A 21,382-nucleotide genomic window follows, 5' to 3' on the forward strand; every position below is an offset into this window, starting at 1 on the left:
TAGGATTCCGCGGAAGGTATGGTCACCATAGCGTTCTTCTTCTAGAAAGGCAGAATTACGGTCTGGTGGTGAAGGCATTCGGAAGGGGTCAATCTGTAGGAAGGCATGTCGGCATGATTTATCTTATAGGGCTTGCAGCGTCTCGGTCGGTGATGCCTCTGTTTGCAGGGGGGCTTGGAAATACTGAGTGGCTGTAATTTGCGGTGCGACAGCGTCCTCTATATCCCACTGTGTAACGTTTGCCATCATGGCTTCGACATCGTCAATAATATCGCCAAAATCGGCGTCTTTGAGGCCTTAAGGGTCGGCGGTCCCCTCGTATTCCTGTAGGAAAATACGGAATTTCTTGTCATCAGGGGCGGTACAGTTGGAACGGTTCTTCAGCCATCGTTCCTTTGATTCTTGTTGCTCTTTGGCAGTATGGTTGGATGAATTATATCCTGATTTATTGCAAACGAAGCATCGTCTTTGATGGGGCCTGGCTGGAAGGGCACGATTCTGTTGATTGGAGCCGAATCGGCGTTGAGGGGGTCCGTATCGTTGGGGGCGTTGATACCGGTTATAGGATTGACCATATCTACGATCTGTGAATAACGCCATATTATCAGTAATATCAATATCTTCAACACCCTGATGTTGCTGAGGCTGTTGTTGAAGGAAATAATGTTAAGTCGTATAGGTAGTCTCGTAGATAGAAAGGGATCGCCGTAGGTCAGCGGCGAGGCCTTCGAATGTAGAGGCATGACGATACATGGCCTGACTATACTCAGGGGTATCCCTTACAGTATTAAGTATTTGTCGATGAAGCTCTGTATCAGCTGTAAAGGGGGGAAAAAGACCACGATGTAGGCGTTAAAGCTCTTCTAGTAGGATATTGAGGCATTCAAGCTTTGACTTATCGGGATGTTTCGCGATAATTATCTAGAGCGTTATTCTATTCCAACGGTGCAAATAGAATTGCTCTATGCTCTCATTCTCGAAATGGCTCTTGACTTTACGGACTATATCGTCAAAAGTGAGGGTATCGCGGATGCGTTCGATATTATCAAAGTAGTAAGTCTCAATATCGCCGATTAGTATGATTTGGAAGGCTCTGGTGAGTGCGTAATCGGGCAATCCTAATAGTCGGCACTTGCTCTTGAAGGATATAACCTTTGGTACAAGGAAATCATCCATTTTGCCGCTATATCTATCCTCTACGCGGTAGCTGCGTAATAGGTCAGATATCTTCTTGGAAACATCGTCATACCCGGCCTCTGCATAGGCCCTTCGGGTATGATCTTCTTAGTGGTGTTATTCCGGAGGGTATTCCGGAACGGCTTATCGGTTGCCTTGCGGTAGGCTTGCGGGGGCCTTTGTTGGGCTATCCCATAACCCGGGTCGGTGTGGGTTTGCCGGTCCTCCCATCAAGACGGTCCGTTCATCGGTCTGGGTAGGCCGATAGTGCCGGGAGGGGTCGGGTGCCGTGCCTATCTGTAGCATTGTCGGGGGAGCTATTGGGGCCTGTGGTTGAGGCATTTGGGCCTGTGGGTTGTAGCTGCGATACCATGATTCGTAATATCTAGTATCAGGGGCAGCTGTTTTATCAATATCAGGGGCTTGCCCGGTGCCGCTGGGAACGGTAAATCGGGGGATATTGATATTGGTGACTTCTAGGGTGTCACCGTCGGGGCCCTCTGTTGAGGGAAGCACATCATCGGGGCCTATAACCCGATTTCTGTCTCGAGGGGCATTGGGATAGCCGCCTCGGCTAGCCCGGCTAGGGGTATAATCCCTAGGGCGAGATATATGGTCGGTCGGGTTATAATTATCGGCCGTTGTGTGCTGTTGTTGTCGGGAGCTTTCCCCTGTCTCAAATAGCGGCCTGTAAATAGGCGCTTTCCCTTTCTGTTGCAGCGGCCGGCCCCTTTCTTCTTCGGTAGGAATAGGGGGCTTCTTTGATGTAGATGGAGGGATGAGGGGTTGTTGTGCTGTTGGTGTTGCGGAGCCCCTGGGGGTCGAAGGGGCTTGTGAAGGTCTTCGCGAGGGTGTTCGTAAGGGTATTCGTGAGGGTATCTGTGAGCGTATTCGAACAATTATAGCGGGGAGTGAATTCCTCGAGCTTGTAATAGAGGGGGCATTCTGACTCATTTGCATCTCGCGTTCGGTGTAAGCGTTAGGGACTGATGGTTCCCTTTCTGGGTTTAACCGAGAGATAAAGGTCTTGCGAGCGAATTGGAGGTCTATTTCTTCTTGAGGCCATTCAGGCATATGTTCTTGTTGGATGCAGTTGATGAGGGTCTTGACTGTTGATGATCCTGTGCTTCCAACGTATACCCCACGTTCCCGTAGGGTTGTTCGGAATTCCCATAGAAGCCGTTTGTTGATACGGCTGAATAGGTCCTCAGTCCATTCGTCACAATTATTACGGAATTGCTCCTATAGATCATCATCAATCTCATCGCCTGTTGAGTAGTTGTGGATGAGGTAGGCGATACGATTGTGTAACTGTTCGTCCGTAGCATTTGTAGGGTTAATTTGTTCTGCTGAATCGGTCCAGTCCTTTGTGATGATCTTGGCGTAAGGTTTGAACTTTTCCGGTAGTGATAGCTCCATTGTGATGTTGATAGGGATAGGCCTGGGTGATGGACGGAAGTAGCTGATAAGGGAAGGTAGTAATTGATAAAGGAAAGAAGGAAGCAATTGATGAAAAGAAGGTTATAATTAGTAAAGGAAGAAAAGAAGGAAGGAAGCAATAGTCGGGTAGGATATTGTAGGCGTTCCGGTTGCTTATTTGACTGTTAAATGTAACGGTAAATAGGTCCTTTACCGTTGTTGTTGCGGTTCAGAGTCGCTTGCATAAGAACCTGCGTTTTGGCCTGCTAATTGTATCACGATAGATTTGGCGCTACGTATATCCTAGCACAACCAAAGGTATTGTGATAATCAGCTATCGTTACTGACACAATTAATCAGTATGATGTTGGCGATTGTTCCTCGTGATAGATGAGTAGGGAAGGTTAGATACAATCAGCTTATCCCTTGGCTCGTAATATCTGTAGCCGTTCAACTGAATAGGCTAAAATCACGTTTTTTATTAGCACGACCTCACTAAAGTCGTCTCTTCTTGCTGGTCCTAGCTAATCTGTGAAGTGAACTTCAACTTCAGTGATCAGTGTAGGTTTCACATCAAGGGGTACCCAGTTGTACGTAGGGTCGCGCGCGTGGTAGGATATACCGGGTGGTCACAAAGCAACGGATTCTATTGCTTTACTTATGACTATCTAAGAAAGAGAAGAAAGGAAGCAAAAGAGGGGGAATTGAACGATGTGGCCTTTTTGCGCGTGTGCCGTAGTCACGTGCATCGGCGCGGTCGGGCCGGGCTGCCCGCGTGCCCTACCGGGCACAGGGGCAAAAGTGGCCACATCGTGCGCATCGGCTGCGCGGCACATCCGTCGCAATGTGCCCAATTGGGCACCTTGCGACAGCGATTCCGACAATATGTCTTGTTTTTTTTCGTATTTCTTGTCCCTTCTTCGTCTGCTTCGTTCCCATTTGAAATCTTCCTTTTTCTCGGTCGCACTATCGTAGTCTCAATTGGTTCTTGTAGTAAGTCAAACAAATCCACTCCGCAATAGTGGATTTTTTCGAGCACTTTCGCATAGCACTCAAACGCATTCGATTTATCCCACTTATTGCACCAAGTAAGGACATCTTCTTTCCACAGAATTTTTGCGATAGCTGACCGAAGCATCGTATCTGGGTCATATATTCTATTCGGCGATTTTATCCCTATGATCAACTTGTTCTTTATGGGGACTTTCGATGAGGGTGCGAAAGACATCATGTTGAATACTTGCTTTATCTCGATCTTCCTCAATGCCATAGGGAGGTGCACAAGTTGTTCCCGGAAGTGATATGCGAACTCGGTGTATGGTTTTCCTGGGGAGTGACGCCTCACTACTTCCATGTCTTCCCATACACCTTCTTCAACGGCATCTGTCCCTCTCCCGTCAGTGCCATCAGCGGTGTTGATAGTGTCGCAATCAGTGCCGTTGGTCTCGACTTTCTCCCCCATCATTCCAGTTGGTGTAGTTCGTTCGACATGGTTCCCGTTCACAAAAGAAACATCTTTGGCGTGTGCATTCTCTTCAGTAAATATGGTGTCACCCTCGTACACCTTGGGATGCATTTTCGAGGATAAAATATAACAATATCGTTGCACCGGAACAAAAGTATGCTGTGTTGCTGGAAGTGATAGTGAAACTGTATAGACAGTGCAGGGGGAAGTTAAAGTGAGGTATATATTATCAGGTGGGTTTTAGTCGTGTGGGGAGGCTTTTTTATTATCTTGTTGAATGCGCCATTAGACGATTCAGTGGTTAAAGACTTTGTTGTATTGGGCTTGGATGAACGTGTGTTGTCTGACTTGGTCTTGCCATTCGTATGGCTAGCGGCTTTTCTATACGTCGAGCAGAGTTCCCTATCTGGTTTGGGGCTTTTGGAAATATTGATCGATGGAGTCGAGAAGTGGGCGGTATGTTGAGTAGACCGCGTTCCACTTCTCGATGTGAGAGAGGTTTCCCCGGATCATTTTGGCGATTATAGCGCAAGCGATGCTGCGGTAGTTATTGGTTTGGAGCGGGAGATGGATTCTTCTGATAAAGAAACTGTCTTGAGGTGAAGATACTGGTGGCAAGTGCTACCAATCTGTCACGATCGTAGGCTCATGTGTGTGGTATGTAATAGGCTTGGATTAATCTAGCTAGTGTCTATGGGGAGCGAAGCTATGCATATATATATATGGAGGTTGTCACGTGATGTTGTCACGTGAGCGACATGTGACAGCACCTTCGCATCTTTAAAGGGAGCATTCGAAATCCGAATATTGCGGGTATTTCTGCTATCAGACTATTTAATCGTCTGCTAATGTACCCTTTAATTTACGGCTAGGTACCTTACGTAGGTAGGAGGTATCTAATGGCTTAAACCCTGGTCCAGTACAAAAGCTGCACCTTAGCACCTTTAAAGGGATGTGTCCTCTGGCACGTGCGGCATTTTGCGCTCTTCAATGACGCTTAGTTGGCCGCAATCCTTGCGGGCACGTCCTCCATATCGTCGAAATCACTCTCGTCGCCATTTTCCATCAATGCTGGCGCCCGAGTTCTACTCTTCTTGGACGGCGTGGATTCATATGCCGCTTGGGGTTCGGCGGCGGCGCCGACTAGAGCAGGATCTATCTTCATCTCCTCGCCCGATGGTTGGGCTTGCTCTCCCTCGCGTCCCAGCACGGCAGCTTCGCCGCCCTTGTTTTCTGCGTCGCTGTTCTCCTCGTCCGACTCGGCAACAAATTCAGAGCTGACAGGCGGCCCTGCGTCAGCCTGCGAGCTTCTGCCGGTCCTTGAAAACGATGCAATGCTTTCCATGAATTGCATCTCGTCCGCGTCGTCAAATAGCTCGTCGGGAACATCTGGCAGCTCGCCCGCTGACTTGTAGTACTCCATCAGATAGTGCGTCGCATTCCACACAGTACTCTCTGCCGGGCAGGGCGTCAAAGATCTGAGCCGTCTCCACAGAAGCATCTGAGTGCGCTTGTGCCACTGGTTTCGGAACATCTTGTCTACCAGTCTCTGCCAGGGTATCTTGACATCTTTGCCGACCGCGTTACAGTGGATGGCCACGACGAGGCGATATCGCTCCTCGCCGGGCATACTGGCAAGTTGACGACGGGCCTTTTCCAGCCTGAACGATATCCGGGAGTCGGGCTGGGTGCAAGCTAGCTCGTCCCCTCCGCTAATCCGAAGGTTCATCGCCTTCCACTTTGTGATGCACTGCAGCCGGCTTCGTGTGCGGTCCATTCGCTCGCTGATGTCTTGCCAATCAATGAGCTCCTCGTAGCTGCTCTTCCACAGCACAGAGTCTTCTGGCTTGCCGATGCGCAACGCATCCACGGCTCGCATTGACCCCATGATGCACTGAGTGAGGCGAGCCTCCTCCTCCTCTGTCCAGGCATCTTTGCGCTGGTTCCTTCCACAAACGGTGTAGTTGCGGTACCGGTCGCGAAGATCCTCCGGGTGGCGATTGATGAGGGCGGCAATGTGGGACCACTTGGTGCCGTGGACAGATATGAGCGCTGTCAACTCGGCATCCTGTTCCGCGGTCCAGGTGCCGCGAGCAACAAAGTTGTGAAACTTTTTGCGAGTGATGTTGATGAGTTTCTGTCTGTGGCGGTCAGGGCAGACGGCAAATATTCGAAGCCAAAGCTGCTCGTTCGTCCTGCCCGCTGCGGTACCGCCTGGCTGCTGAATGAGCTGTCACGAGGCGGGATTAGCTTCGTCGGGCGAAATTGGCATAATCTGAGTATGGGGGCTTCTAGAAAACTCACGTGGTTCACTTCTGGCTGGCTAAGGGCCTGCTCCACCCGGAAGTTCTCCACGACGTCGGCAATGCGAGCCAGTTCGTCGTCGCTGAACCGACCCCGCGTGTACCCAGCTAAGCGGTTTCGTCTGTCGTGGGCTGTACCTTCGTTGCCGGATCCATCGCGCACAGCTTGGCCTGGCTTTTCTCTCTTCGGCTTGCGACCGCGAGACTCTTTCTTGGCGGCTTTCTTTGTGCGATTGCGAGGTTTCGGTGTCGCCGCCGACGGCGAAGGTAGCTCTCGCCAGACATCTACATCGGCAGCAGCAGCAGCATCATCGTCATCAACTGCAGCCTCGGAAATTGGCATTTCGAAAAAGGTCGGCTTGGCCCTCTTGCGTAATTTTCTGCCTTTAGGGCTGGGCTGCTGGGTCTCGGCGGTGCTTGCCTCGAGGCTGGCGGCGAGAAGCTCCGGAGGATACTGGTCGGGCATCCTGATTTCGTCTTGGCCATTCGGCCGATCGGTTGAGTCGCCGTTTGGCTTACCATTTAGCTCGCCGTTTTTCTCGCCATTGGCCTTTTTCTCTAGGTTGAGCTTTTCGCTTTGGTGCTCTCGCCATGCCTCCCGCACAATGCGCTCGACAACAAGGTCCTTATCGGTGACGCTCGACATTTCATCGTCTAGAACGGCAGTAGCGCCGTGGTGAGCACGCTCGGGCTCTCCCGAGTCGGTCTCCATCAGGCCAGAGGCAGAACCACCATTCTCGTTAGACCAAGCTTCAGCTGAACGGCCTCGTCGGCGCAATCGGGCAGCACTTCGTGATCTCTCAAGATCGAACGCTGCGTCATAGCCTTCGTAGATAGCATCGTCGGCTTTACGGTGTTTCTCTTTCCCTTTTCGTATGAGGGACGATGCGGCGGTGGGTTCCGAGGCGCCGTGATCCTCCTCCGCCTTTTGGTTATTGGGCTCGTGACCGTGGGACCTATGTTTCTTCCTTTGCTCCCCCGCATTCGCCGAACCTCGCAACTTGCGCTTCCTCTGCATTTGCGACGAAGCCGCCTCGGCTTCCTGCAGCAACTGGTCCCACGGCGTGTTGCTGAATTCTTCGGGTTGGGCAATCTGCTGCGGTGAGCTGCTAGGAAGCCCTGCTGCATCTTTGGCCGACTTTCTCTTGGATCTCCGACGATTCCTGGTCGAATCCAGCGCTCCCTCGGGGACGGACGAACTGAGGAGAGCGCCCTCTTGAGACGATCTAGGCTTGTAATCTCTCTTCTCTCTCCTCTCTCTCCTGGACCTTCTCACCGAGCCGTCTTCCGCCATGACAGCTTCGGGGGCGGCCTGCGACGAAAAGCCCTGCGATGAAAAAGCCTGCGACGAAAAAGGGGCGGGCGCGGTGTTGCTATCAAATGTTTCGATCTCGCCAAAGTCCATATCGGCGATAAGAAGCGTCCTGTCGACGGAATCGCCCTCTCCGCCGCTCAACGCCGCGATTGAAAGATTTTCTTCCTCGCGAGCCATTGCGGGGGATGGTGGTAGGTCGAGCTGGGGGGGGGTTTGGTTTGGTGCAACTGGCGTCCTTTCGACCACAACTAGTCTGGCCGGTACGGGCGCGCTGGTTGCTCGCAAGGATGTTTACTTGAGAGGCACGACGTCTGCTTGCGAAAGTGATGATAGGGTAGATTGAAATCGAAAGGCAGTCATCTGTTGGCATTGGGCAACACAAGGGGCTTTCGGGTGTTTAGTTGTGGGGCAAGCAGGCTTGGGGGGTGGCGCCGAGATTCTGGCGAGCCGTGGGAATTTTGTGGCCTAGAAATCCAGGCTGCAAGGTTCAGTCACTAAGGTGCAGCTTTGTGCTGGACCAGGGTTTAAGCCAATAGAAAGCCGTATATGAAAGGGTACATTAGCAGACGATAAAATCGTCTGATAGCAGAAGTACCCGTAATATCCGGATTTGCGAAGCGGTACATAACATCTCACTCCCGGTAGGGCATATAGGGCGCTATAAGGCGAGTCTTGCTAATTTTCCTACAGGTAATAGGTCTTATTGTACCCTTATTAATAGGCTGCATTTAGCAGGTATTAGATCTTTCAACATCAGTCAGTATCAAGCTCTATTGTAAATGCTATAATCTGTAATATAAGGATTTTAGTGATAAAGGTTTAGCGGCTGGTCTGGTTGCTAAGGAGGCACGGAGTACAGAGGATAAACCTGCTAGGTTTTCAGCAAAAAGTGGGTCGATACAAAAGCTGCACCTTAGCACCTTCAAAGGGATAACATGAAACACGTAAAACACGCGACAGTAAACTGTTAAACGAGGCAGTAGCCGCTAACCCTAGAATGAACTTGTACCTTTCCACATATTTTTCTATAAGCAGCGACCTCTTTTGTTTTCGCTGCTCCGAACTTGTGAAGTTATTGTCAACGCACATATTAAGGGAAATCGCGATTTGATGCCGCTGGCTACTTTTGAGCATGTACAACTTCTATTGAGGCCTGTAATATGTCCATTTCAAGGGCTGGCTAGAGCCTGCTTGCGAACTCATCTGCGAAGATGAGGGACTTGGCCCTGGGCCAGGAGTCCGCGAAACTTGAGGTGCTGGAGCTGTTACTTGAAATGGTCCGTTATATTGAGCCATGTGACCTGATGCAGCCGGCCAAGTTGCTGTTGAAGGGGCAACTTGAGGAGGCGGTTGAATATAATAATGTTGCATCAAAGCAGCCTGTGTAGCTTGGTGCGAGGCCTGTAGAGCCTCAACAGAGCCTGCCAACTTTGCGACAGCATTCTGAAGCTCTTGGAGCCGCCTTAGGCCCTCCTCGTGCGCCTTTTCCTGTTTCCTCGGTTCCCCTGCGCTGCTACGGCTTGATGATGATGCGGCTGCCGATGCCGCCGCCGATGCCGCCGCCGATGCCACTGACGACGCTCTGGTTCTAGGGGCTTCAACTTGACCGGAGGCCTGTGTCGATGTTCCGGCCTGATTTCTGCCTAATCGTAGCTTTCGCTTAAAAATAAACACATCCAGGGCGTTGATCAGAAGCCCAGGATGTTCACGCGTGATTTGTTCCGCAATTTGCCGCGCCGTTAGTTGTTTTCCTTGGGCTTTTATCTCCACTAATGAAAGAAGCCTCTCCTGGCCGAATCGTTGCTGACTTTGTCGCCGTAACGCGCTTGAACTAATGAGGGAAGCGATTCGATCATGATTGTGTGACGAATGCAAGACTTTGAGATGAAATAAATTATCGTAACGGTTGTAGCGAATCCGGGCTCGAAAGGGACAGTTGCTCTTATGTGACGAGGTATTATATATGCCTTTTTTATTTGACCATTGGCGATACCGACCGCTTTGGTTGCATTGCAGCGTGAGACCTACTACCGAAGTTGTGCGAGGATTGCGTTGCTTGCTGCTGATGGTGCATACGAAGCCCTCGAGACGTTGATGGTCCTGAATAGCGGTGATTGCATCTTCATATGCATGATATCCACACTCGATTTGAGATAAAGGCATGATGTAGGCCGTCGGGGTCGCTTCTGAGGCCATCGCGCAGGCAAGAGTCGTGATTGATGTGTCTTGTGTGGAAAGGAGAATGGGTGCCGTGTACGGAGTTGGAAAGAGGAGAAATGTGTGTTGCGTAGCTGCTGATAGAAGAATGGTTGCGAAGGCACAAGGTTCGTTTCGGGTTTAGCGGCTACTGCATGTCTGATGACTAACTTGGCTAGGTACATTCCTAGGTACCTAACTGTCAGGAAGACTCTTTTCCCTCCTCACGCTTCAGTCCAATATACCACCTTAGCCCTACCTAGCCTTCTTACATTCTCACAGTAAGTAGGATTTATTGTGTTATTCTTATATGTAGTAATCACGTGTGCTGTGGTCATCTGTGCTGTGGTTGTGTGCCGCGGTCGCCTGTGGGCGGTTTCCCCCAATTACCTACACTTTAAAGGTTTAAAGTAGTAAAAATAAGAAAGGTCACTGCTTAAAGGAAGACATGTGCGAAGGTTATATATTCCGTTTTGGGATTAGGGTCATTGCATGTTCGAAAATCCTTCCTTGCATGTTGAGGTGTACCCAAGCTATCGTCAACTTGTTTATGTGCTCGCTGACTGTCAGGATGTACACGGGAAGATACGAAATTAAATAATGATGACAAGCAGCAGCTGACCGATACTCGTTGTAACAGCCATTTATAGTAGGAATAGGAGTAGCCTTAAGGGGCTACTGTTCCACCGATATCCCCGGCAACACTGACAGCTTTAGATGGAGTGCTGCGAGCTGCTGCAACGTTTCTTTGCTGCTGCTCCCCCCACATCTGCTGCTCCTCGAACAAGCATCGATCCCTTGCCGCTTCGCAAGTCTACGAACTCTCCCGAGGTCTCTCGAGCCTTACAGTAAACTCGCCCTTGCCTCTAGCAATGCCGTACTGGCCACCAAGTACCAAGTCCTTGGCAACTAGTTCCCTTGTTCGGCCCAAGCTCTCAATGGCGGCGATGCGCTCAACCGTGTCCTCCAGATGCTTCTTGAAGCCTGGCTGGCTGCATATTTCCCGAAACGCGAGCTGCATCGGCACACTGCTGGCCCGCACATCCGCCTGGCTCGTGATTGTGAACAGGTTCAGGCTGTCAAGATCGCGGATGAAGTCGCATCGCGTCATGATTTCTTGCGCGACATGAAACGGGTAGGTCGGCAGCATGTGGCCCTGCCGCGGGTCGTAGGTGCCAGCCATTTCGGCTTCCTTTTCAACGAGGGCTTGCGCCAGGACCATGGCGGCCGCCTAGAAAAGGGTGAAAAAAAAAAAAAAAAAAAAACGAGTCGAGCGGCAGTCGTTAGCTTTTTTTTTGTGCCTTGGGCCCAAAGGATTGGGTAGGAAAAGGGGCAACGCGAAACTTACGGCCCATTTCTGCTGGTTCATGACGTCGTCGTCCATGTCAGCTCCCATTATCCAGCACTGGTTGAGGAACCATTTCTTCTCAATGTCCTTGATTTTCTCGCACATGGCCATCATGTCGTGACTCTTGGCCACGCGGTTGAGAAAGCTCAGTCTGCCTCCCACGCGGTCGTAAACGTCGTCCAGCTGAGCTTCCGTCAACCTTTCCCCAAAGTACCGCAGGCGGTACCGCTGCAACGCCTGGACCGCCTGCTGCTTTGGCAAGTCCGTCACCGGCAGCACCTCCATCCTCGTCGACAGCTGCTTGAAGCGCTCGTATACCCAGTAGTCGTCCGAGTTGAAGACCATGGTGACCAGTCCCGCGGCCGCCCACTGCTCGGCGCGCTGCTGGAGCAGCTCGATGAGGTTCCGGCCGTCGTCGTCGTTGCGCATGAGATGCATCTGGTTGACAATGACGACGAGGGGCTTTCTCCTCGCGGGGAACAGCTTCATGGCCACCTTCTCCAGCTTGTTGAGCGCGCGCTCGATGTCGAGGAGGGCGCCCATGTCCCTGGGGCCCTTTTCGCTAAAGTATCCGCCGATGTAGTCCTCGTGGAACTCGTAGTCGAGCGCCTTCCCCAGGCGTATTCTCACGATTTCCGGGTCGGCGTGAGCCTCGAACATGGCAACGCCGTCGCCATCGACCTTGCGCATGGCCTCGATGAGCATGCTGCTTTTGCCCGAGCCCTTTTCGCCCAAGATCAGGTAGTAGTGTCCGACTTCCTGGCCCGCGACGATGCGGTCCACGTGTTCCTGCTCGGGTCGTCTCACCCAATGCTCCTCGCTCGAAGGGTGACTGTGGGGGACATCCTTTCCCACGGCGGCCAGTTCGAGAACAGGATCGCCGGGCTCAAACGCCCGGGTCATCTTCTGCAGTACGAGCATCTTGTAGGATTTGTGGTAGATGTAGGCCGCTGCTGCGAAGCCGACCCCCAAGACGCAGATGGAGGCAAAGGTGGTAGCAGCGGATTCGCCCATTTTGGCAAACACGGATGCGTCGCCCGACCTGGTCTGTCGGCCGGCATTGCTGTCCTTGCCCGGCTGATTATGTTCTAGTTGACAACGGGTCAGAACAGCGCTTCGCCGGGCAGGGGAAAACTAGCAGAGGCCATGCTTGACGGATCCCCCCGAGGGGGCAGGGGCTCAGTCTACTCCTACTCCGTACGCCGGCAGACTGCCGCCACTTACCGCTGCGATTTGCCCCAGGAGTCGAAAAGTGCGAGACAAGGAAACCGCCGCGCCTGCATCGCGAGGCAATCAGCCCCGAAAGCGGCCGCGGTGCACGCAAGCTTGATTTCAGGGCCGGCATGGTGACGTGGGACGGCCAGCGAGGCGTTTGCTACCAGGCATGCATCGTCCACCAGGCTCGGGATCGCGGCTCAAACGGCGCTTGTTTTCTCCGGGACCCCGGTTCTGAAGCTGGTGAAACGCTCAAAAGGGTGCTTGCGCAGCTTCGTCGGATGCATTGGCCAACGCTGGCCGGCGGCAGTTTGGCAATTCTGGGAAAGAGGAAGTCGGTGGTGACCCCTGACTGATCAGTGAGTGAGTGACCGACTTGCCCTCGCAGCAGTGGAGAAGACATGACTCAGACGAGACCCAGACGTTAAGTAGACTTGTTGCTACCAAAGTTGATTTCGCAACATTAAAGTGCTACAACGTCCGACATTGCATCTTCCAGCCCGTCATTTCCAAGGGCTCACTCAACCCTCAGAGCCCCGCGTCCGGCGGAAAAGGTCGCGAGTTTGCCTGATTTCTCCCGATTCCGCCCCAGTCTGCAGCAGACGATGCTTTCCAACTGCCAACTGCCAATGGATGGGTGCTGGCCGACGCTTCAGCTTGCCATGCCCTGTCGGAACGCCAGCCCGATGGTCGGGTCGACCGACGGAAGCTCAAGCACGCCCGCGCCGCTGCAAGAATCAAACCACTTGATATGATGATATCTAGAGTTTCGGAGTGCTGCACCTGCGTCTGTGTCTCGGTCGCAGGCCTCGGAGAGGACGATGCCGCTTCAGCGGAATGCGGAATACACACGCGCGTATGCGTCCGTGTTGCACGCCGTGACGGGGAGAAACAGAGACAAGACATGCCCACGGTCCGTGAATCACTCGACGCTGGTCACCGAGCCCTGTCGCACCAGCCACATCATGGGCTTCGCAGGCTCGCACCTTTGTTCACATTGACAGCTGTTTGTTTCCGTCTGGCCCCCTATACAAACAGCCCCGAGCCAGGAACTTGCGCGGAACTGAGGCGAATCTGAAGAGCGTGTGATGCGCGCACGACACATCGACCAAACTCCATTGCCCCCATCGCACGGCCCGGCGAAACACTTTACTCTCGAGCCATCCCTTCTTTTGCTGCTGTTCTTGCCTCCTCCAGCCAGCGGAAATAGCTTTCTCTGCAGCAACGCAGCCCTGCCGACCCCAAGTACTCTGTTCTGTTCTTCCAGCAAAAGCACAATGCTTCCTCACCTCGCCCGGATGGAGGGCTGGTGGCTCGGCCCAGGCTTTGACCTTCTACTCGAGCTCGTCAACGCCGACCACGTCCACGTCGCCCGCCAGGACTGTCGCTTTCTGCACGCCATCCAAGCCAGGCTCCGCGCGTTTGACAACTCCCGAGACGCTTTCGACCGGTGCGCCCCTCCGGCTGCCACTGCGTCTTGGGCGAGTGCGAATTCCAATCCCCGGAAAAAGCTGCGCGGCGCGTTGGAGCTCATTTTCAAACCAGCCGACGATGGAGGCTTGCAACAAGGCCAGGCGTTGGAGGGCTTGGCTCTGCTACAAGAGGTGGAGGCTCATCGCCTCGAGCTGATCAAGGCAGCCAAGCGCGCTGTGCAAAGCTGCGCAAAGGACGACGGCACGTACCACGTCGTCGACGTGTTGAATCAAACCACCACGGAGAGATACGCCTCGTTCCAGCTGGGGTTCCGCGTTCTGGTAAGGAAAAGAAAAAGAAAAAGAAAAAGAAAAAGAAAAAGAAAAAGAAAAAGAAAAAGAAAAAGAAAAAAAAAGCCTCTATTCCCGAACTGTGCCGTCGTTCATTTGATCGCTTACAGAACGGCATCGCAACAGTACTTGGTAGACGTTTTACCAACCGGTCGCATATGCCAACACGACGCCGCCAAAGCCATGGCTCGCCTCAACGCCCTGTTCCCGCCAGATCTGACAGCTCACGCGCATCAGCCCCCCAGCCTCGCTCCTTGCACCCCGGAACTACGAGACAGCATACGATTTTGCGTTTACGAGTATTTGATGAGCGAGCATGAGAAATCTCCGCAAGATTGCGAGCTATTCATGCGCAGATTCACCCGGTCCTGCAGCTTGCCTTACGACCAGGCCCGGCATTCGCTCCTCAAGTATTCGGTAGAGTTTGAAAAGGTCGAGGAGGCGTGTCTCAGCATACTCAACGCTGCGGAAGACGCGCGTTCTACCGCAGAGCGGATAACCCGCGCTCCGAGTCTATCCCGCACGCTCTCGCCTTCATCCGACGATTCGAGAAGCTTGGAAGCAGCCCGCGATGCCTCCAGCTCGCATAGCGGCGGCGGCGGCGGCGACGCGTTTGAACAACCTGCAGACGCATCAATTCATTCCTCTGTTCGGACTTGCGCCGCTACGTGCAGCCCGCTCGACAACTACTACTCCCCTCTGCTGAAGGGGATGCCCGGTCGCGAAATATCTGCGGCAAAAACAGACGGCGCCGCATTCGCCATGGACTTTTCTGCACCCGACGTGCTCGTCTACCCCGACGACTTGTCCAAAGAGGACTTTGATATGCACCCGCTTGCCAAACATATGGACATGAGCGGCAACGAAATGGCGCAGCTGGGTCTTTTGCTCCCCAAGGAACGTCCAAGTCGAGACTTTTAGTACAATTTCGACAGCGACGACGACGACGACGACGAAGTTGAAGATTCCGGCGCGAAGATGCGCACGGCAGCGAGCCTCCGGCCGCCCAGGAACAAGGCCGCGCAGTCCAAGCATAAACAAGGAAGAAGCCATGACCTCGCACAGGTCCCTCCCTTGCCTCAAATTCCCGAAACGCTGAGGGCCGCGAAAGCTCGTTCCAAATTTGAATCGTTTCGCAAAAGAGTCAAGGCGCCCCAGCAATCCGGTGCGATTGTCAACACCGCACGAGATATGAGCCACAAGCCCGCCGGCAGCTCGTCCGACGTCAAGGTACCAAGGAGACACAGGAGGGGAAAGGTCTCGCTCAGGTCTCAGATTTCTGAGCCGACGCTGCATTCCACAACCATGGGCTTCCCGCTGTCCGCGATGACGTGCATGACTCGGAATGCCGACGTTCGGCGGCTGAGTGACGGGAGCGCTCAGTCGCCGACCCTCGGGAACGCATCTCTCGACATCGGCACCGATTGCCGTCCTCGAGAAAAACACGTCTTCTGGCTTGCCCCCCCGCGCCTGTCGCCGATGGAAATCACCCGAGAGCACCTGATCCGCAAGGCTCGCGCTCAGAAAGTCCGAGGGATGTGCCATGTCCCGAAACTGGAGCATCGCTGGTACTGGACTCCTGGCTGGGAGAAGTTTCTGATTCTGCCACGGGCTCCAAGCACGACCCAGCATTGCGACGTGTCTCGCGAGCTCATGCGCGTCGAGGAACAAGACGCCAACTTGCCAGCCTTGGAGTCGCTCAATCCTCCCCGGGGGAAATATGCGAGTGACGAATGTCCTCGGCTATCGCTCCACCTGGGGGGGATCAACACCCTGATGCCGTCCTTCACAAATCTAGCGTCGCTGGTGAAAGACAAGGCCGCCGTCCCGAGGGAGTTGGCTCCTCTCAGCATGAGTGGCGCGATGCGATTCCGGTCGCGCCGGCTGTCAAGCAACCCGGAAGGCAAGAGGGGTTCTCTGACCACAGTGGTCGAAGCTGCTGCGTGGGCACCTCAGTCTCATCATACAAGAGATGCATCGGAAGACACGGCCACCGGTACTGTTGCGCATGATGAGTTCTGCTTCCCCAGCCGACATGCTCTGGCGGGTCAACATGGGGTTCTGGGAGCTCCCGGGAACGTTCACGAGCGGGATCGTCTAGTCGGAGCACACCATTTGTTGGCATCTTACAAATGCAATCTCTCCGCAACGCCGAGACAGGTGTCGGACAGTTGGTCCTTCGATAGTTCATCTTCACTGACTGAGACACTCATGCCGCCGACTGGGAGAGGTCGGCCGCTCCGCGTGGACCCTGATCTTACCGCTGGAAGGATACAGTCCATGGCCGGTTCGATTCTGACTTGTACAACATCTGAAGGCTCCAGGGTGGTGGGCTCGAGACCAGAGCACGCTTCTGGGATTCTCTTCACGCCAGTTGAAGCAAGGGGCAGGGAATCAGAATCTGTGTCGGCAAGCAGACGCAGGGATGCCAGGCCATCATCGGGTTTGCGCCGTCATTCGTTTCACGCAAAGACACCGCCTTCCGTTGGGTCGCGCGACGGCAGCCCAGCCTCGAGTCAGAGGTACGAAGGGCCATTTGCCTCCACCCAGGGCGTTCCCCAACGTTACTTCAACACCGACTCGCTCACTAACAGGCATCGTGACAATGTCTATCCGCTACCACTACGCCATGACTCTGACCGCCAATTGCCCAGCATCGCAATCCCTGATTCGCCGACGTTGGGACAGGAAGCTGCACCGCTTATCCGGGACAGCTATAGCATCGCAAACCAAATCGAGTCGCTGGAGCTGCCTGAACCGTCCGCGTCATTCAGAGGAGGGAGGGGCGAGGCATCGCGGTCACAAGGCGCCGATACTCGTCCGCTCCACCAGAATCGAGCAACGGCCACGAAAGGAAAGTCTCCGCCTGCGCCGAAAAGGGGGATGTTGAGGAGAGGTGCATCTGGTCATGGCGCCTGCAGCTCCAGTTTCGCCCTGAACAAAGCAAAGAGCCACGACGCGTTCACGTTGCTGCCTCGTCTTTCCCCAGGTCGTGGTGCTGAACTGGGTAGCGACACGGACATGAGATCTCGTCTCAGCCCTTGTTTCAACCCAGCGGTGGGTGCGCCCACGACTGCGACGGCATTGCAAGCCTTGGACACGGCTTCCAGGCTTGCTTCGGTAATGAATCGCGACAAGACGGTTGCGCCGGCAAACTTGGTCAAACTCGCGACAGCAGACGAATCTTTCCGGAAGATGGCGACCTTTTCCGGCTTGTTTTCGAGGCACGTGCGGCGCAGTTCCTGCGGCAGCCCCAACCTGTCCTCAAGCTCAAGGGCGAGTGACAGCGTTGCGATGCCAAGCCGAAGCCGAGAGGGAGGGTCGGAACATGGAGACAACCCTGAGCACGAAAAGTCCCGGGATCAGGGACTCAGTCACAGTCCACCACAACTGACTCGTCAGCAGCAGAGGAGAGCCGTGTCAGGTGGCAGCCATTCGAGCACTAGCGGCACATTTGTCGGCCTAAAGGACAGGTTCAAGCTCAAGAAGAAGGTGTCTCGGGTCTAAGCATCAGCAACTGCTGTCATAAAATGAAAGTAGATGTATAACAGTGTAAAACGCGTTTTCCAAAGTCAAGGCGCGGTGTTGTTGCGGGCCTGTATACAAACCCTGTAATCCCGTGCCGATTGGCGACAAGGACTATCCACGTAAGCCTGGAACAGGGTCTGTCGAGATTCAAGATCTGTGCTGCGCAATCCAAAGATTCGGCGCAGGTAAGGCGCGAAGCAGCGAGGTAGGGTGGACTCAAACGGTCATCCTCTTCCAGACCAACAAGACCGACCAAGACGGGGGGCCGCCACGGCAGCCATCATGCGAGACGAGACGAGACGCATGCAAGACCAACAAGGACCTGGCATGCCCCCCTTGTCGGAGGTTCCAGAAGGATTCCCGGTCCCGCCCAGTCGCTGCCGGTTGCTGGTTGCCGGTTGCTGGTTGCACCGTGGCCAGTTTCGCGATGCGACGAGACGCGGGATAGCAGTGATGGACAACCGGGAGATTCGAGGCTCGGGTCCAAGCCCCGCGTCCCCGGTTCCAACTTTTCAATTCTGCCAAGGGCCCCAGCCGCAAACCGCCGGTCGAATCTGTTGCCTTTCCTTTGTTGTACTCCGTACTTTGTCGTCCAAAGTTGCTGTTTCGGCTGGAGCGCAAAGACAGAAGCAAGCTTCCGAGTGCCTCGGCTTCGGCGCTCCAGGGGGGGGGGGGACATTCATCGCTGTCGACCCACGCCGTTGCGATTAATCATTCACCCATCACTTTCGTCTCTTTCAGCCGCATTCCCGGGCCTCAGCTCCCGGTTTATCCGCACCAAGCAAAACACGGTTTTCCTGTCCTGTTCAAGCACGGCCGAAGATTGCCAACCCCATTGGGGTTGTTTCTCAAAACGGCATCCCGAGCGCCCGGGCAACACCCGGGAGCCAGCCAACCAGCCAAGCCAGCACGCAGTATGTAAGAGGTACTCCGTAGTCAGATGTAACATGGTACATACGAACGTGTTGCGCACTCGGGAGTAAAGCATCGGCAAGACACTCCCGCTCGCCCACACCCTTGGTTGGCCCCCCTTTGGCTGTACGAATCATCAGCGAGTACTCCGTACTCCGTATTCCGTACGAATCAGCGATGGCGCCAATCCAGAAAAGCCAAATTACGGGGCGGACCGGGGGTAGGGTCGCAAGTTGGACTTGTACGCGCGCAAGTACATGCCCGTCGTCGCAAACCAGCGAGCAGAGGCCGGCTCCAACGTCATGGTCGTATTGGGCTACTTTGATGCGAGTCAATGCACTAATGCTTCTTTCTCTTCGCTCTTTCCTCTTTCCCAGTGTCAAGATTCAAGAATCAACACTTGCCTTTTCCAATTCCGTCTAGATAAGCCCCGTGGCGCGTTCCCGTGGCGTTGTCCCCTGGGCATGCGTGTACCAGGGCACCATGTCAGGCTTGTCAAAGATTCGTTCGTCGGAGTCGTCCGTCGTACCATGTGTCGTGATTTGAATCCCAGCTCCAGTGACTGTAGTTTCCTCTAGGCAAAACCGCCAGTGGCGCAGCTGGTCTGTCTCCCTTCCACATGTAGACTGCGTGGCAGCGTTACTTGCACCGGCCGGGGCCAAGATTTTTTGATGTATCTTTGCGGCCATGTAGCAATTGTAGATTACTGCTTACACCTGGGTCCCGAGTGGTGACATGAAAACCGTCGCGGATCCTACGTGGCGTTCGAAACCCGCAGCTTATTAGTCCGAGACTCTGCAGTCTGGAGTCCGAGCCCTTTGATCAGGGAACTGTTGAGATATAGGTCCCAATAGGCTCTAGATGAATATCCATTTTTGCCTTAACAGTGACAACTGGGCCTGTCATGTTTCCAGCACTTCGAGTCAACCACAAAGGATACACCAAGAGCCAGGGCATACGTGTTTCCGCTTTGGCAGGCAGCAGCCTCGAACTGTTTATATGGTGCTTTTTTTCTTTTTAGGTTCTATTCTGAGAAGCGAAGCTTCATGGAACGCATGGCGGTTCCGGTGAATAACTGTTAGTCTTCTGCAACTCTGCGAATCCTTGAGAGTAGTAAGTGCTCATTCCTTCAGAAATAGGAGACCCCGGATAGACGACATCAGGGTGTGAGGATATCCAAAGCTTGATAATGTTTGTTCCACCCGGCCACTGGCGGCGTGAACAAGTCGTAGCTCTCCATCGCAAGATGAAAAAGAAAGAAGTAGAGAAGAGAAAGGGAAAATGTTGGTGTTGGAATAAAGAGTGAAGTTGGGCTGTGCCTGTTGGTTTTCTGCAACTGCCAGCCGTCGAATCAGGCTTACCCGTGGGACACTAAGCTCTGGTGCGCCGTTAATGCTTTCCACGTGGTTCCAACCCTTCGTCCCAACGCACCGGACAACAACTGGGAGCACTCCATCCATGCAGACATAAGTCGAAGACTTTCCTTGCAAAGGAAACCTCTGGTCGCAGCGTCAGGCAAGGCAGTCTAATGAGAACAAGTGGCTTGAGCAACAGGAGCACCGATTCGCACTGGACGATCCGTGACTGTCCTTGTTGCCCCCTTTCTTGTAAAAGAAAAAAAGAGGACTTTCTTTTGGAATCTGGAGCGTAGCGCCCTTGACGTTGCTCAGCTGTTGCGATTTGACTTGAGGCGCCCTTATAGCCCTGAATAGAGGCTGTATTAGCTGCCCATGTTAGATAGAAAGGACAGGCATATGCGTCACTTGCCTTGTTACGTAGGTGCGGAAATCGGAATTGTCTCGCGTCTGGATCCAAATTCCCTGTCATGCGAGCTAAACTGCCTATTGACAAAGCTATCAAAGTCAAGCCGCTGCTGACTCGTTGCCTTCTCGATCCCCTGAAGGGCCGGGCCTCGTTCATCCGCATTGACCTGTTTTCCATGCAGGAAAACGGCGACGGATCCTGACTTCCAAGTTCTAACTAGGCAGCTGCGGTAGAAATAGCCTTGCAACGTACCCGCAATCTTAAAACCATCGGAACCAGCAAGGCTAATACAGCGTTCAGCCGGAAACGACTAGTCACTACTTGCTAGACACGGCCTCAATCTCATGGTCCTCAGAAGTAGGGTGAAAGTCGAGGCTGGGTAGGATTGTTCTAGTGCAATCACCAACCTCGAAGATATCTCTGCTTTTTACTGATCGTTTGTGTGGTCTTAGTGGCGGGCTCTTATGGCGTAGGATGCATTCCGTCTTGCGCTCGCCCTCTTTGCAAGAGAAATTTGCTGGCTGTTATGGGCTCTGTTTCACCCTGCAGCCAGAGCCCGATCTCTTCCGCTGTCCGGGGTTTCCACGGCCGAGTCGAGCTCGACTAAACCAGAAACATTCATCGGGCTCGATTTATGCTAAATTTTGGCTCATTCCTCCTTACAATTTTTTTTCTAATAAAAACCCTGCGTTGTCGATCGGCGCGGAGCCCTGCCCTGTGTCAATCGATGTTTGTTGCGAACAGCGACAGGAGAGACATTAGTATTACGTGAGGTATAAAAAATGTGTTGGCCCAGAAAAGGCTGGTCACTGGAGGTTGGTCATGTCTGCGCCACGAAGACTTGGAATTTTGACAAATGAAAATGGGATGGGTGCTCACCCTCACCTTCGGATATACTTGAGACAACTCGTTATAAACGCAAGGACGGAATTACGGCCCTGATGGCGACCATTGCTAGCCTTCTCAAGAATCTTCCAA

General features: G+C 53.5%; 6 protein-coding genes across 6 annotated transcripts; 2 read left to right on the plus strand and 4 right to left on the minus strand.

Moving 5' to 3' along the window:
- Window positions 1–5,057: 5,057 nt before the first annotated feature.
- On the minus strand, window positions 5,058–7,855 carry UV8b_07205 (uncharacterized protein; the record flags this gene model as incomplete). Its single annotated transcript, XM_043144702.1, has 2 exons — window positions 5,058–6,290; window positions 6,365–7,855. The coding sequence occupies 2 exons, from the start codon at window positions 7,853–7,855 to the stop codon at window positions 5,058–5,060; spliced, it is 2,724 nt and encodes a 907-aa protein (XP_043000637.1).
- Window positions 7,856–8,821: 966 nt separating this feature from the next.
- Window positions 8,822–9,874, minus strand: UV8b_07206 (uncharacterized protein; the record flags this gene model as incomplete). The annotated part of the gene is made up of 1 exon (XM_043144703.1): window positions 8,822–9,874. The coding sequence occupies one exon, from the start codon at window positions 9,872–9,874 to the stop codon at window positions 8,822–8,824; it is 1,053 nt and encodes a 350-aa protein (XP_043000638.1).
- Window positions 9,875–10,688: 814 nt separating this feature from the next.
- On the minus strand, window positions 10,689–12,567 carry UV8b_07207 (uncharacterized protein; the record flags this gene model as incomplete). The annotated part of the gene is made up of 3 exons (XM_043144704.1): window positions 10,689–11,105; window positions 11,223–12,310; window positions 12,447–12,567. The coding sequence occupies 3 exons, from the start codon at window positions 12,565–12,567 to the stop codon at window positions 10,689–10,691; spliced, it is 1,626 nt and encodes a 541-aa protein (XP_043000639.1).
- Window positions 12,568–13,714: 1,147 nt separating this feature from the next.
- UV8b_07208 (uncharacterized protein) lies at window positions 13,715–15,121 on the plus strand (the record flags this gene model as incomplete). Its single annotated transcript, XM_043144705.1, has 2 exons — window positions 13,715–14,191; window positions 14,327–15,121. The coding sequence occupies 2 exons, from the start codon at window positions 13,715–13,717 to the stop codon at window positions 15,119–15,121; spliced, it is 1,272 nt and encodes a 423-aa protein (XP_043000640.1).
- A 57-nt stretch (window positions 15,122–15,178) lies between these two features.
- On the plus strand, window positions 15,179–17,707 carry UV8b_07209 (uncharacterized protein; the record flags this gene model as incomplete). Its single annotated transcript, XM_043144706.1, has 2 exons — window positions 15,179–16,722; window positions 16,855–17,707. 2 exons carry the CDS (start codon window positions 15,179–15,181, stop codon window positions 17,705–17,707), a joined length of 2,397 nt encoding a protein of 798 aa, XP_043000641.1.
- Window positions 17,708–19,684: 1,977 nt separating this feature from the next.
- On the minus strand, window positions 19,685–20,674 carry UV8b_07210 (uncharacterized protein; the record flags this gene model as incomplete). The annotated part of the gene is made up of 4 exons (XM_043144707.1): window positions 19,685–19,953; window positions 20,268–20,344; window positions 20,408–20,445; window positions 20,657–20,674. 4 exons carry the CDS (start codon window positions 20,672–20,674, stop codon window positions 19,685–19,687), a joined length of 402 nt encoding a protein of 133 aa, XP_043000642.1.
- Window positions 20,675–21,382: the final 708 nt, after the last annotated feature.

This window comes from Ustilaginoidea virens, chromosome 6, assembly GCF_000687475.1.
Source record: "Ustilaginoidea virens chromosome 6, complete sequence".
In the NCBI taxonomy this organism is placed as follows: Eukaryota; Fungi; Ascomycota; class Sordariomycetes; order Hypocreales; family Clavicipitaceae; genus Ustilaginoidea; species Ustilaginoidea virens.